This window comes from Branchiostoma lanceolatum, chromosome 8, assembly GCF_035083965.1.
Source record: "Branchiostoma lanceolatum isolate klBraLanc5 chromosome 8, klBraLanc5.hap2, whole genome shotgun sequence".
In the NCBI taxonomy this organism is placed as follows: domain Eukaryota; kingdom Metazoa; phylum Chordata; class Leptocardii; order Amphioxiformes; family Branchiostomatidae; genus Branchiostoma; species Branchiostoma lanceolatum.
Window position 1 is genome coordinate 2,940,865 of NC_089729.1, and position 14,506 is coordinate 2,955,370.

The window sequence follows — 14,506 nt, forward strand, 5'->3', positions numbered from 1 at the left end:
CCCCCACCCAGTTCTCACCAGCACAACGCCAACAGAAGAGAGCTAGGTCCATCCACAGCAAAAGGCAAAACAAGGCCATTCATAGCTAACTTCTCAATTGGATATTTTTCTGGCCTAACTTTAGTTGCCCTACCTTTTTGAGGAATAGATGCTCCCTTTGTTTGTCCATGACCAACGCGCAGTAGATTTAATCATCAGTACTGTATCTAACCCCCACCCTGAGTTCTCCCCAGTACCACACCTGCGTTAGACACGCCAGGATGTGGCGGTTCCCGCGGTTCTCTGTGGCGTTCCTGGTCCTGCTGATGACTACCAGGCCGCGGTCGGACCCGCGGGCGGACCCGGATCCACCCTACAAGCCGGAACTCGACCTGGAGAATCCCGAGCTTCAGGAAATATTCAGTAAGACGGCTTTGCTGTGAACTGTATCATTGTCTATATCAGTAACTCATGAACTCTCGACGTTGTCTTCAATTTATGTTGTTGTTTGCACCGTTTATATGAACACGCAACCTCTTAGAGACTCGCTTCCCGGGCTGCCTTTACAATGCCCCAAAAACAGTGTCTCTACCAACTGGATACATTTTTCAAACAGTCTTTTGTCAGTGACTAAGGAAAGGACCGGAAAACCAGGTTTTAAACCAAAACTGGACGATTCAATAGAAAAGTAAGTCAAGACCAGATTGTATGCGAATAAGTAAATTAGCTCCTGTGGTTCTAGTAGGTAGCGCATTATCCCAAGTGCCTGAAAGTTCGACGCGTAGACCCCTTTCCTGTTGAGGGTGGGATCGTACATTATCTCGTATATTGCTTCTCTGACTCCCCGCTCGAACCAACGACGTTCGCGGTCGAGGATATCTGGGGATTCGAGATTGAATGAGTGTCCCTGTCAGGACAATGTTCATTCATTCATTCATTCATTTATTTATTTATTTCGAATTCGATTTACCACATTTTTGTGGAGGGATTGACATAACAGCTGAACTATCACCTTTTCAAGATGTCATCCCAGACCGGACTGTAAGATTTGGACCATCGCACACCGGGCATGTCCCTACTCTTTTTCGAAAGGTGTGGTGTGCTTCTTTAACGTGCGCGGGGTGTGGCTCTCCCCAAACACGGGACCTCCATTTAACGTCCTATCCGAGGGACTTCCCTAACCCTAGATGAGCTAGGTATTCATTTACACCTGAGTGAAGTGAGGAAAGCCGTGTTAAGTGCCTCTCCCAAGGGCACAACGTCGGGGCGCAAGTTCGGACATGTCTTTCGGCACAACCCGGGATTAGATCCCGGGTCCCATTGTTTGACAGCCGCGCGCTCTATATACTAGTACACTTGCGCCACACGACGTCGCAAATTTGTTCCGTGTTCACCACAGGAATGATGAAGGCGATGCACACCGAGTTCAAGACTCTGCGGAGGTCATTCGGCCAACTATCGGAACTGAAGGTTGGTTCGTATTCTCTCCAAGCAGAGGCTTCCTCTAGGGATGTTAGAAATCCCGGACAAAATTGCCCCTCTCGATCGAAGCCTCTGCTTGGAGAATAGTTGGTTCGCTCGTGTGTTTGTAACTGTCTTTATCACGTGCGTGTAGCTTATATCAGGGGAAACTCGCCAGATTTCCGTACGTGCAGCGGCTTGCTGAAGAACTAAGCCGACCACTTTCCACACATTCGCTCTTCCGAAGGGCTAAACTTAATGGGGCCGTGCCTGACGATAGTCAGATATAATACTCTCCAAGCAGAGGTTGGTGGGGAAGATTGCTCCTATTTCCCGCAATCTGTGAACTGGTAACGGAAACAGTTTTACAGGGGGTCCACCGCTAGCCGCAAATCCGGGCACGGGAAGGGACTTCGACACATTTCTCAAAGACCTTCGCCTCCCCTTGTCCTTTGAGCCTCCTATTTCAGGGGCAGAGGTTGGTGGGGAGAGCCCACAAAAAATGGGGCATAGGATAAAAAGGTCACAATCTTCCCCATCAACCTTTGTTTGGAGATATAATGCGAGAGAGTCAGTGGGAGTGGAGTGGGGTTTATAAACAGAGAATTCGTGATCGAACCCGGCTGTCCTCTGCAACCACTCAAGGCACCGATGAGGAAAAGATCCTGACAAATAGGATGATTGGCCAGATAATTGGTACATGTATATGGTAATAAATAGACTCATGAAAGTGCGTGTGATACTAAGTTACAAGCAACAGAATAATATGGTACATTCTCACATGTGACCCGAGACTGTTTTGAATGATGTGTCTTGTGAGACAGGAGGTTGTTTTATTTCTATTCAAAGAAGAATCAAATAATACAAATGGAAGGCCTATCGTTTCAGTTTAGATTGGTCCAGCAGACAGACGTAGAGTTTAACAGAGAAAATGTAGCACTGAGACAGACGTTAGCTAGGCACGTCCGTAGGTGTCGGCCATATGCATCTTGGATGGTGAAGGAGGTTGTTGGTCGGCCAGGTTTGACTGTACTATACTGTATCCTTGCTTGCTTCCAGGCTTCAGTGAAGTCTCCCCTAGCCAGGTAATGAAATAAAAGTCCGCTAGTATTGTGATCTCTACAGTTTTTCTATTCTGTTCGCTGTGAGACCTTGACTTACTTGACTTAATCCTCTTCTCCCTTTCTGGAGCATATGGCCTCAGCGGTTAGTCTCCAGCTCTTCCGGTCTCTGGCGATCTTCTTTGCCTCTTGCCATGAGGTGTTGGCACTGTCAAGGTCTTTTCTGACACCTCGCCTCCAGGAGAGCCGCGGTCTGTCTCTCTTTCTCTTCCCCTAAGGGTTCCATTCTAACGCTGTTCCGCTGTGAGGCCTTAGTTAAAAGTTAAAATCCTCCCACACCAGAATTGATGTATAGGGCGGTGCCCATCTCCGTTTCATAGCCCTGGGGCCCCACTGTGGTGCAATCACTGCAGCAGGGGGCTAGTCCACTGGCAGTGAAGTGTGTTTAACTTCCATACTGTTTCATAAGTATGTACCAGTTTTATAAAGTCTTTGGTATGACTTCATGCGCCTCTTGTCCATAGGTGTCCTACCTGGGGCTTGAACCCCAGTCCTTCTGGTCCAAGTAATTTTAACCAGGTGTGACAGAGTAGCAAAGGCGCAGACCACTTCACCACAGGGACACCCGCTGTGAGACCTACTCCTGTTTTATTCCGTAGACCGTGGCGCGGCGGGTTGCCGACCTGGAGGCCCGGCTGGCCGCAAACGACGTGAACGAGCTGGCCACCCGTCAAAACGAGACGACCGCTGCCGTGGAAGAGCTGGCTTCCAGTCAGAGCGAGACGGCCGCCCTGCAACAGGAGCGGTTTGCCGGTAAGTTTGGGACTTGACAGTGTACTGGCCATGTACCGCCTGGTTCAAGTTAGTAAATATAGGGTATTTGGTGATGTCAACCGGCGAATTGGGATGTCAACTGCGTTTCGGATAGCAGTAATAGTCGGCTTCCGTCTTTCGGAATTCTATACCGGTACTGATATTGAATGTTGTTTTCCGTTCCCCGTACTTCTGCAGGACCAGGCGGATGGGGATGTCGACCGGCACCATTCCGGATAGTAGCATCACGTCATCTTTCGGTCTCCGGAATTCTGCACCGGTACTGGCCTTGGTACTGATATTGAATGTTGTTTTCCGTTCCCCAGACTTCTGCCGGACCAGGTGGATGGGGATGTCGACCGGCACCATTCCGGATAGTAGCATCACGTCATCTTCCGGTCTCCGGAATTCTGTACCGGTACTGGCCTTGGTGCTGATATTGAATGTTGTTTTCCGTTCCCTAGACTTCTGCCGGACCAGGTGGATGGGGATGTCAACCGGCACCATTCCGGATGGTAGCATCACGTCATCTTCCGGTCTCCGGAATTCTGTACCGGCACTGGCCTTGGTACTGAAATTGAATGTTTTTTTTCCGTTCCCCAGACTTCTGCCGGACCAGGTGGATGGGGATGTCAACCGGCACCATTCCGGATGGTAGCATCACGTCATCTTCCGGTCTCCGGAATTCTGTACCGGTACTGGCCTTGGTGCTGATATTGAATGTTGTTTTCCGTTCCCTAGACTTCTGCCGGACCAGGCGGATGGGAATGTCAACTCGCGTCATTCCGGATGACAGCGTCACTTCGGCTACCCCCTACGATCATCGGTTTGTGGCGGCGAACGGCAGGTTTGGCACCAACAGGAGCTGGTTAGCGAGGTCAATGAACATGGACGCCGTGTGGCTGAAGGTAGCTATATTAATTCACCAGGTTGTATTATTTCAGCCAGTAGGTACCCATGTGAGTAATGAGGCTGTCGTAACGCATTCGAGGCACCTCCTCGAACACGGGACCCCTATTTTTCGTCTCTTCCGAAAGACGGTGCAGCACCGACAAGGATACCCTTCCCGAGATTCGATCCGTGGTCTCCCGGATTGGAAACAGGACTAATTGGAAACAGGAGGCTCAACTGCGAAGCCGCTACCAATTGAGCTACAGGGACATCCACGATATAGCCTGTGCGAGGCTCATTGTCAGGATATGTTTGAAAGTTGTTTCTTCCGTACTTCCGAACTTAAACAGTGCATTAAGTGATAATGATCGCGTCAGGCCTATGTCAGACCTTATAATGTATATGCATGGAACTGAACTGCGTGAAAGCATGTGGACCTGGGCTGGGAGAGTCGGGTGTAGTACCGTGTCATCCGCCATGAACTTGGTTCAGTGCCCAGAAGTGGTCTCTTAGCCTTGCACTGAGTAATCTCGTTAGAAAAACGAAAGGAAATCTGGGTTGTCCCCGCGTACTTTATGAAGGATGACAGTACTAGCTCATTCTGGCGCACCTTTCGTTGTACGTGCAGGAAGACCTGGGGCGGAAGAGTCGGGTGTACGGCGTCACCAGCCATCAACTTGGTTCAATGCCCAGAAATGGTCTCATGTTCTTGCACTGAGCAATCAAAAAGACGGAAAACACATGCTAAGGATGACGACACCGGCTCTTACTGGTTCCCCTATGTACCTGTAGGTTGACCTGGGTCAGGGGAGTCGGGTGTGCGGCGTCATCCGCCATGAACTTGGTTCAGTGCCTAAAAGTGGTTTCTCTTGCCCGTGCACTGAGCAATCTCGTTAGAAAAACGAAAGGAAATTCTGGGTTGTTCCCGCATGGTATATGAAGGATGACAATACTAGCTTATTCTCGCGCACCTTTCGTTGTACGTGCAGGAAGACCTGGGGCGGGAGAATCGGGTGCACCGCGTCATCCGCCGTGAACTTGATTCAGTGCCTAAAAGTGGTCTCTCTTGGCCGTGCACTGAGCAATCTCGTTAGAAAATAAAAAAAGGAGAAATGAAATCTGGGTTGTGCTAAAGATGACGACACCAGCTCATACTCGTGCACCTTTGTACCTGCAGGTTGACCTAGGTCAGGAGAGTCGGGTGTACGGCGTCATCACCCAGGGGCGGCCGGACTACGGCCAGTGGGCGCGGACCTACAAACTGTCCTTCAGCATGGACGGGGGCAACTGGACCACGTACGCCGACACCGACGGCTCAGACAAGGTAACATTAGTCATACTGATATAAAGGTTCCATATGGGTTAGACTGACGCCACATGGGTTAGACGGATGCCCCGTGGCTTAAACGTTGACATCTGAGCCTAGACCAACTGCGCAGACACCGACGGCTCCGACAATGCTGACAGGGTCTTTGGCGATCGGTCAGCGACCAGACGTTTGCCAGATCTCTCATAAGTCGTTCCGCTCGCCGAAAATAAGGTACCGGTGTCTCTTTGGAAACACGCTTTTTCGAAATGAATGAATAACCGCCATTAAATTATATCGACTGGGTTTATTTCAGAACTCTCCTCTATGCATGCAAGCCCACGCCTAAATATCTTCAGCCCGCGATTTGCCATGACCCTAGCCTCTTCTTGTTTCTTCAGCTGTTCCAGGGGAACTACGACAGGAGCTCGCCGGTGTATAACTTCCTGGACTCGCCCGTGACGACGCGGCATGTTCAGTTCCACCCGCGCACCTACCAGTCCCGCCCTGTCATGAGGGTGGAGGTCCTGGGCTGCCCCACCGAGCTGCTGTAGCACCCCGACCAATCAAACCACGTGAATCGCATTGAAACTCAGATTCGTATCAGCTATTTCCCAACAAATCCCTTTCTAATTATATTGCGTTAACGACTACATCTGACAAAACAAACTCGCCAGTGAGATGGTGGAGGGTGTCAGCTTTCCAAAGATGTTTTCAGATTGGTAATTTTGGCACTTTGGAAGTGATTGAAAGCGACCATGATTTAACGTTTAGAAAAAAATAGTTTCTACTACTTTTCTCTAAACGTTAAATCGCGGGCGGATTCAATCACTACCGATTTGTCGGGTCATGGCTGATACGAATCTGAGTTTCAATGCGATTTATGTAGTTTGATTGGTCGGGGTGTGTAGGGTGTTTACACACATGTAACCATGACGTCAGCATTATTTGCCATGCTGGTCGATTTAACAATATAAAAATATCTTTTGCTATCTTCCCTTTTTCACACAAAAGATTTGGACTCCCAAATGAAGAAGGTCGACGCAAAAGCGATTGGAAATTCGAGGTGAGCTACATTTGCTTAATCTCCAAGCAGATCTCCACGGTGCCAAAATCGTACAAGCTAGCCAGAGAAGCTCCAGTCAGCCTGAGAAGTTGTCAGGCACCAATGGGCTATGAAAACTCTTTTTGCCAGTTGGATACGGTCTTTGCAACCGTTGGGTCTGCTTGGAGACTAACATTTGCTTGTGTTGAACGAAAGTATTTAACTTCATCAAATTCAAAACTGACATATTACAGCCGTGAATAGTTTCATCAGGTTGGTAAGTCACTGAATAAACCAATAGATTTATTCAACCGACGTTTCGGTGACCATCTGTCACCTTCTTCAAGGCAGTTCTGACATTTTACACCTTTGACCATACAGTATGGCAAACAATACTTACGTCAAAACCATTTGAGTGGAAACACCGTATTGAAAAGGATCACTTCAAACAGAATACGTATTCCGGAGAGAAGTAGTATTCTGGGGACTCCAGATTTTATATCAAGTAGATTTAGCCCATCAGAAACCATGTTTGTGTCGCGGATTGCAGTACGTGTGATGACTTTGACAATTGGAGGTAGAAACTGAGATTATTCAGCTTATTGTTGTTTTACCTTTTGTTAGGACGATTCAAGTTTGTGTCTTGAAGATCAGGAGGAAACTAAGCAGGATTTTTGCCTTTTTATAATTTTTAAACTATATCAGTTTTACATGTGACACATTTCTACATGATTGAACTTTTGAAAGCTGCTTGATAATGGCATACTTCACTTAACTGTGATGCACTACTTCATCTAGTGTAAAACATCTTAAAAAACTTGTGTTATTTACGTTACTTCTGTAGAATAATGGATGAATTTGCATGAAATAAAATTCGTTATGTCTGCAAAGTCAAACATCACGTCAGATGTGCATAGTTTCATGTAATACACATATATGATAAAACACTGTGTACAATAGCTGTCAATATTTCTGTCAACAATGGGCTCTCCTAACCTCTGACCCGCTATGTCACCTCACAAAACAACCTTCTGTCACCATAGCCTGTCCTGACTTCTGACCTGCTGGGTCACCCCAAAAACAGCCTTCAGTCACCAAAGCCTGTCTTGACCTCTGACCTGCTGGGTCACCTCACAAAACAACCTTCTGTCACCACGGCCTGTCCTGACCTCTGACCTGCGGGCAGACGTGACATTCTGACCTGTGGCCTGTCGTGGTGTGTGGACATGAACCCGACACACATGCTGTCCGCCGTGTGACCCCACAGCAGCTCCACAGCCGGCTCACTCTCACCTCTGACCTCCTCGCATCTTAGCAGGATTGCCCCTCCGACTTTCTTGTCTACGTTTCTAAGGAACGGCGAGTGAAGGAATTTGGATTTGAGTGCCCTGTCTAGGGAAGCGTTTGTTTCGTCTCCCTGCAGAATGGATTCCGCGCACTCTTTAGCCAGCATGGTCTGCATGATGTGTTCCCCGCAGCCTGTAGTACTGCAGGCCACAGACAGGGGGCTCTCCTGCACTGCCCAGCAGCCGCAGCCGTACATGGCGGCGTGTCCCAGCCTGCCCGGCTGCTTCAGAGCCAGACCGCCACTCGACACCGCCGCGCTGACGTTTCCATGCATATCCATGGCAACGGCCCCGACCGTGTCCAATCGGATGTCTGCATCTGACCTGTCCTGAACAGCAGACTCAGACTGATTGACCAATGGCTGCTCTTCTTGATTGACCAATGACTGCTCTTCTTGATCAAACCTGCCTGCCCCGTTCGGGATGCCATTGCCAGAACTTCCACAAGTCGGTGCCTCACCTGTGACATCAGACATTATCTCATTATTCAATAAGTTTCTACCTCTTTTTCTTCCAAGATTCTGGCAGAAGAAGTTTCCGTCTCCTCCACCTTGAAAGGACCCTCCTTCCTCTGTAGCACCTTGTAAGATGTTGCCATCCCCTTGACCTTGAACCAACACATGTACTACATCCTTGGTGGTTTCCTGTAAGACATTTCCATCTCCTTGCCCTTGACCAAGTTCTCCTTTCTTGGTAGTACCTTGTAAGAAATTTCCAACTCCTTGACTTTGAGGTCCTTTCCCTATACATAACCTTTTCCCGGCACCTTGCCCCTGCTGGGAGGTCGCCCCTCTCTTGAGTGAGTCAGGACGTCCCTTCTGCCTCTTGCGTTGTTCTGCGGCTGCCAACCTTTCCATGTACCTGAAACAGGTAGTTTTGCAAAATAAGTGGTTTTTTAGATGCATCATGCAAAGCATCAATAAAATTTACAAATAAAGTCTTCTCCAAACAATCTTTACAACCATCATCTTGTAGTCATTCAGTCAGAGAAGCCAACAAAATATAGTTACAGAAAGTCGATCACCATGCAAACATGGTTGCACTTCTTTCTGTGCGTCTTTTCTTCTCCTCTCCACCCTTATGGTGAAATGATCAGTGAACCAATGCCTCTTCAGTGTAAACAATGTAGCTTGAGTGCCATTCTATTTAGTTTGCCCATGGACATTATTTTGGGTTACCAGGCTCCCAGATACTTGCTCCCTCAAAATAGTCTAGGGGCGATCAGATCTAAATTGTCTGGAATTATTTTGAGAGAGCAAGTATGGCTGCCACGGTAAACTAAATATGATGGCACCCAGGCATAAAAGACGTTTGAAAATAGCAAAAACAAATATATACAAAAATGGTCCACATCTGCTTGTACACAAACAGAACATACCTCCTATAGTTGGCAGCAGATTTTTCCGTGACCAGTTTTTTCCTATCAACCCCTGGGATGCCGTACTGCTGGGCCCATCTCTCCGCCCCCCTCCCCACCAGCACCGCCGGCGGAACTCGCCCCAAGGTCATCGGGCCGGCCTGCTGCTGCTCCAGCAGAGCCTGTGCTGCCAGGACGGGGTTCCTCATGGAGCTCACCGCGCCGACCTGGAACATTACAACAACAATTGTACGACTGGTGTACAACACAGGACATGTAACACTATAGCACTAGACTTCAGCGACTCAAACTCCCAACCCTGGAGTATAGGAGACTGAGAGGTGATATGATACAAGTTTTTAAGATCATGAATGGAATCGATAGAATCCCGGGACAAAGTTTCTTTGCTCCAGTCGAGCAATCAGTCACTAGAGGTCACAGTCTTAAATTACAAGTTCCCCTGGCCAAGACTAGGGCGAGGAGTCAGGTCTTCAGTGTTAGAACCGTGTCGAGCTGGAACGCCCTACCTGAGTCAGTGGTTTCAGCGGATAGTGTAAACCAGTTTAAATCCAGACTTGACAAACACTGGGATTGCCAAAAGTATGTCACATGAGAGCGAAGTCAAGATCAGGACATAACAGGCGGAGCCTACTTTCCTGGACACAGTATCAAGGTATGTAACTGTACTAGTAAGGCAACAGCACAGGAGGTAAAAGACCATAACACAGCCGTGCACATCATAGGACATGTCAAGCTAAACACATGAGCTCACTGCACCAAACTGAAACCGGTATAAAACATAAATTGCACAACGCAGGACGTGTGAGGCTATAGCTACAACACAGGACATCTAAGGCTACAACACGCGTACGGGTCATGTGAGACTACAAGACAGGACGTGTGAGGCTACAACACAGGACGTGTGCGGCTACAACATAGGACGTGTGAGGCTACAACACAGGACGTGTGAGGCTACAACACAGGTCGTGTGAGGCTACAACATAGGACGTGTGAGGCTACAACACAGGACGTGTGAGGCTACAACACAGGACGTGTGAGGCTACAACACAGGACGTGCGAGGCTACAACACAGGACGTGTGAGGCTACAACACAGGACGTGTGAGGCTATTTCAACACAGAACGTGTGAGGCTATAACACATGTACAGGGTGTGTTTTGAAGGCTACAACATAACACAGGGCATGTGAGGCTACGACAAAGGACATGCTAGGCTACACCATCAGGCCCTTACCGCGCCGAATAGCCGGGTCTGCCCGTCCATGACGGCGGCGTCGCACTCCACGTCCCCGCCCAGCGTCAGGTTGGACCCGGTCCCGGCGTTCGTGCAGGGGTCGTTCTCCAGCGCGGCCACGGCGGCGCAGGCGGCCTCTCGCGCCGAGCACCCCGCCCGCAGTCTCGCCACCCCCTCCCGCAGCGCCGCGCGGCAGGCCCGGGCGTACACCGGCGTCTCGCGCACGGAGTGGTACCCGGCTCCTAGGTGCACCGCCACCACGCCGAGAGGGCAGTCTGTCGACATTCCGGGGGGAAATGTACCTTTGTTATCGACGAACGTGAAAATCACTGTTCTTCCGCCATCTTGTTTTCACCTTTAACCTCTAGCCCATAAGGTGCACAATTACCTAAATAATGTCGCAATTGTCCTGATACACTGTAAGGCACTTCATAAACATCCATACTCTGATACTGGGAAGATTGTTTGTCTTGATAAATTCTAAGGTGTCGCAGAAAACTTTACAGATATGATGTAAAATTTCCCCCATTTCTCTTTTCAGTTATAAAGACCCAAAAAGTTGTATATTTACGTTACGATATGTAATAAGTCATGTTAATTGTGTGGCCAAGTCTTAATTATCCCTGATGTCCTGATGGTAGATTGAAGTGCTGTTGGTGTCTAACTAAATGTATCTATCATTATCGTCATCGAATGACATTACGTGGTTGGAACGTCCAGCAATCGCGATCTGTCAATTTGTATTTATGAATAAAAGGAGTGTAGTACATGTATGATACGAATTGTTCCTCGCCAGGCTAGGTTTTTGTATCAAGTAAGGATGCCCTCCCGAAACTCACGGACGCATAAGTCTGGATATTGTAGATAAAATCATAACTCTGACACCTTTTCCGCTTGTAAAGGCTGTATTTACCATTGCAACGTTACAGCAATAATGACTGCCACTGAGGAAACACAACATGACAAACCATTCCATTTATACATATATCAATAAAGCAAGATCTTGGGTACAATCAAGGATGATATTGGTATCAAAGGAGCTACAACCTTTGTAACATTCATCGCAGAATTATTCTCCAGATTTGCAACTCGTCACCACAGCTAAGCACACACAATAGTCCAGAATAAAGTACAGCTTACAGTAACTGTCTTCTCTGACAAAACTAAAACTAAGTCCAACTGTCACACATATCTCTTCATTCGACTGTGTTGCATTGACTTTGATAGCCTAACCAGCAGCTTTAGAATCTCATCCCATGTCATCTCATCAAACCCTTAGAAATATTTTGACAAACTGTAACCTGAAAAACAGATAACGAAAGTTTACTTATCGGGAGCTTTCGAGACTTCGCTGTCTCTACCTCAACCAACTTCAGGTCTCGTCTTACTGGTCTAGTTCTTGTTACGTAACTGATATGGGATAACAAGCTTCTAACTTCACAACCCTGACCTATACACAATCAACAATAATTAGTCTTCTATATATGACAAAACTTAACGTTTGGGGCCGCATATATGACAAAACTTTAAGTTTGGGACCGCATCATCAGCAGCAACACCTAGCCTGCAGCATGGAATTGTACCAGTCAGTATTGCCCTGAGGAAGGTGACAGACGGTTACCAAAACGTCAGCTGTTGATTGTAAATAGAACCTGGTTGTGAACAAAGAACCTTTTTATCCAGTAATTTTCCACCCTGATGAAATTATTCACTGCCGTACCTGATGTTGTCTATCACGCAACAAGACAGTAGTACAATACCTAAGTAAAGGAACGTCAAGTCTCTAGGAAACATTTGGAAGCCTGACTGCTGCATTTGAACAGATATCTAAGGTCTATGACATAATACTGGAGTTGATCATGAGGAATTTGGCACGAACCATACATTATTCATAATTCAAATCAGCCTTTTGATACAGTACATGTAAACACATATTGACAAAGCGGATGCTGAGGACTCATAATACAGTGAGAAATTCCAATATGCAATTTAAATTAATTGATAGTTTTCACCTTTTTTCTCCTTTTCTGTATCAACGTATTACATCAAATCAGGCGATCAAATGGCTTGATTGAAGAATAGTACATGTGCCATTTTTTATTAAATCAATTCTGAGAACTTTTCGCTTTGCCATCGAACAAAATCATGATCTCTGAGATATGGAAAGTTGATATGTTTTGCTGATCCAATCAAATCATGTGTGGAAAACACGTCTAGTCTTATTTTCATAATGACTCTTGTTCATTAAATACTCTTCAATTCTGAATCACTGATTCGTTTTTTCGCTGCTCAACTTAAAGCTTCCAGAGCGCATCATATTCGATATACTGTGATACAAAAAACCTCCAAGGTTTGCTTTTTCCTTACTCTTCCAGGAAGACTTTTACAATTTTGATTTTTCACCAAAAATATACATATTTTGATCAAGTCCATACACTTTTAAAACATTCAAATGGAATAGTCCATTTGATATCAATCTAGGGACCCCAAAGTAACAATAATGATTACTATTAGGCTAGCCCCTGAGGCGTCGCCAGAAAGACTAACATTTAATGTAATAGCCTTACATTGCATTTGACAAAATATGAACTCACTTCTTTTTCTAAGGGTAACACTGCCTAAAACAGTAACACTGCCTAAAATATACACAACCAACTTTTGTTTAACCATCCATTACAAATGTACACATTTACGGGTACCTATAGGTAGAACACGACCACTTCGCCACATTTGCTCCATACAAACTAAATCTATGAAAATAGTGATCAGCAAGATCCTTTGATCTACCTCAAACTCTCTTCAAGTCTGCAGTTTGAAATCCAATTGCACTTCAGCTGAAAACCTTGTTCCAGATCCAGAGTTTAGCCTATGGTAGAAAACTTCTGAGCCTTGAGTATTTATACACATCATTGGGCAAAAGGCCAGACTAACATTTATTTTACCTCTAAGGGCCTGGTCATACTTGTCATACAATAGGCTTTACAGCAGAAAATTGTAATCCATTTATTGCAGGTTATATACTGTTTTCAAGTTGTATGTTCGTCTGTATTTTTGTTGGTCAGCAGGTTACAGCGAGAGCTGCCTTGGCTGACCCAGTAGTTATAATGACTTGTTAATAATGAATGCAGTCAAATACAAATCTCCAAGCAGATGCTACGGTGGAAGGGACAGTCTTTACGGGGGTCAATGGATTCTGTTTGGCCGATGGATACTGTCCCCTGCCACCTTAGTATCTGCTTGGAGATAAAGAATATTGAGCCGTAAGCTTGGGTCAGTTGTGGATAATGTCGTACAAAACCCTTGAGAAGAGTTACCAAAAGTCGGTACTGTCCTAGCTCCGCCGAAAATTCTCTGTCGAAAATCGGAAGACAAATGTGACAATGCTTTAACCCTGGCAGATGACTTTCAATTTGACGTTTAAGTTTTGATGAGTTTTGAGCTCTGTCTAGAGCCCTGCCAACTGCAATGTCTTTTTTTTGTCATCTGGCAAACTTGTGGTCACCTCTCAGTATAATTTGGCCTACATGTATTTTGATTTTTGTTTGTCCTTTGCAACAAGTTTCCGTATAATTAACCCTGGCCTGACTGTTCCAGCTCGGGCACGGTAGTATGCAGCATAACGGTGCCGGTAGCGTCAGTCGTGTCAATAGTTGTTAGCCTGGAACCCAGGCCCACAAGGCTTGGATAGGCAGTTGTTAGGCTGGAACTCAGGCCCACATGGCTTGGACAGGCTGGGACAGTGGCAAGGTCAAGTTGTTGAGACTCAGCATCTGCGAAAAGACAGGGAGGAAAGATTGAGTATGATATCCTGGCATTACTTAAATCAACAAGTTGCATTTTGCCTGTAGTGTTACATGTATGTGTATTTAATTCTCTAGGACCTTTAACCCTTAACCCCTGACCCTTAGTGACCTGACCTGTGCATCATGTACATACTGGAGTCCAAGGTCTGTTTGTTGGCCATGGCAGTGTGAGGTTTCTGTTTCACTCCTAAT

At 46.6% G+C, this 14,506-nt stretch overlaps 3 protein-coding genes across 7 annotated transcripts in view; 1 reads left to right on the plus strand and 2 right to left on the minus strand.

The window, feature by feature from the left end:
- The first annotated feature begins 3,553 nt into the window (after window positions 1–3,553).
- Window positions 3,554–6,138, plus strand: LOC136439653 (lactadherin-like). Of its 2 annotated transcripts, XM_066435140.1 has the most exons (4): window positions 3,554–4,222; window positions 4,998–5,007; window positions 5,393–5,529; window positions 5,913–6,138. In XM_066435140.1, the coding sequence occupies exons 1-4, from the start codon at window positions 3,896–3,898 to the stop codon at window positions 6,063–6,065; spliced, it is 627 nt and encodes a 208-aa protein (XP_066291237.1). In that variant the 5' UTR covers window positions 3,554–3,895; the 3' UTR covers window positions 6,066–6,138. The 2 variants fall into 2 exon arrangements, with proteins under 2 accessions (XP_066291237.1, XP_066291236.1); XM_066435139.1 differs by lacking the exon at window positions 4,998–5,007 and having other exon boundaries at window positions 5,383–5,529.
- An 847-nt stretch (window positions 6,139–6,985) lies between these two features.
- On the minus strand, window positions 6,986–10,856 carry LOC136439652 (threonine aspartase 1-like). The gene is made up of 3 exons (XM_066435138.1): window positions 10,512–10,856; window positions 9,281–9,486; window positions 6,986–8,763 (listed from the first exon to the last, which is right to left on the minus strand). The coding sequence occupies exons 1-3, from the start codon at window positions 10,794–10,796 to the stop codon at window positions 7,683–7,685; spliced, it is 1,572 nt and encodes a 523-aa protein (XP_066291235.1). The 5' UTR covers window positions 10,797–10,856; the 3' UTR covers window positions 6,986–7,682.
- A 541-nt stretch (window positions 10,857–11,397) lies between these two features.
- Window positions 11,398–14,506, minus strand: part of LOC136439651 (lysosomal alpha-glucosidase-like) — a 31,309-nt gene continuing 28,200 nt past the window's right edge. For all 4 annotated transcript variants that reach the window (XM_066435132.1, XM_066435133.1, XM_066435134.1 and 1 more), the window contains one exon: window positions 11,398–14,281. In XM_066435132.1, coding sequence (XP_066291229.1) covers window positions 14,219–14,281 — 63 coding nt within the window. In that variant the 3' untranslated portion in view covers window positions 11,398–14,218. The remainder of the gene's footprint in view (window positions 14,282–14,506) is intronic.

Bases quoted from the DNA above. Each gene is read 5' to 3' on its own strand.
- LOC136439653 (XM_066435140.1), top strand. From the start codon at position 3,896: ATGTTTTTTTTCCGTTCCCCAGACTTCTGCCGGACCAGGTGGATGGGG. The intron at 5,530-5,912 runs GTAACATTAGTC...TTGTTTCTTCAG, and splicing joins ACACCGACGGCTCAGACAAG to CTGTTCCAGGGGAACTACGA.
- LOC136439652 (XM_066435138.1), bottom strand. From the start codon at position 10,796: ATGTCGACAGACTGCCCTCTCGGCGTGGTGGCGGTGCACCTAGGAGCC. The intron at 9,487-10,511 runs GTAAGGGCCTGA...GTAATGTTCCAG, and splicing joins AGACCCGGCTATTCGGCGCG to GTCGGCGCGGTGAGCTCCAT. The intron at 8,764-9,280 runs GTATGTTCTGTT...TACCTGTTTCAG, and splicing joins TCTGCTGCCAACTATAGGAG to GTACATGGAAAGGTTGGCAG.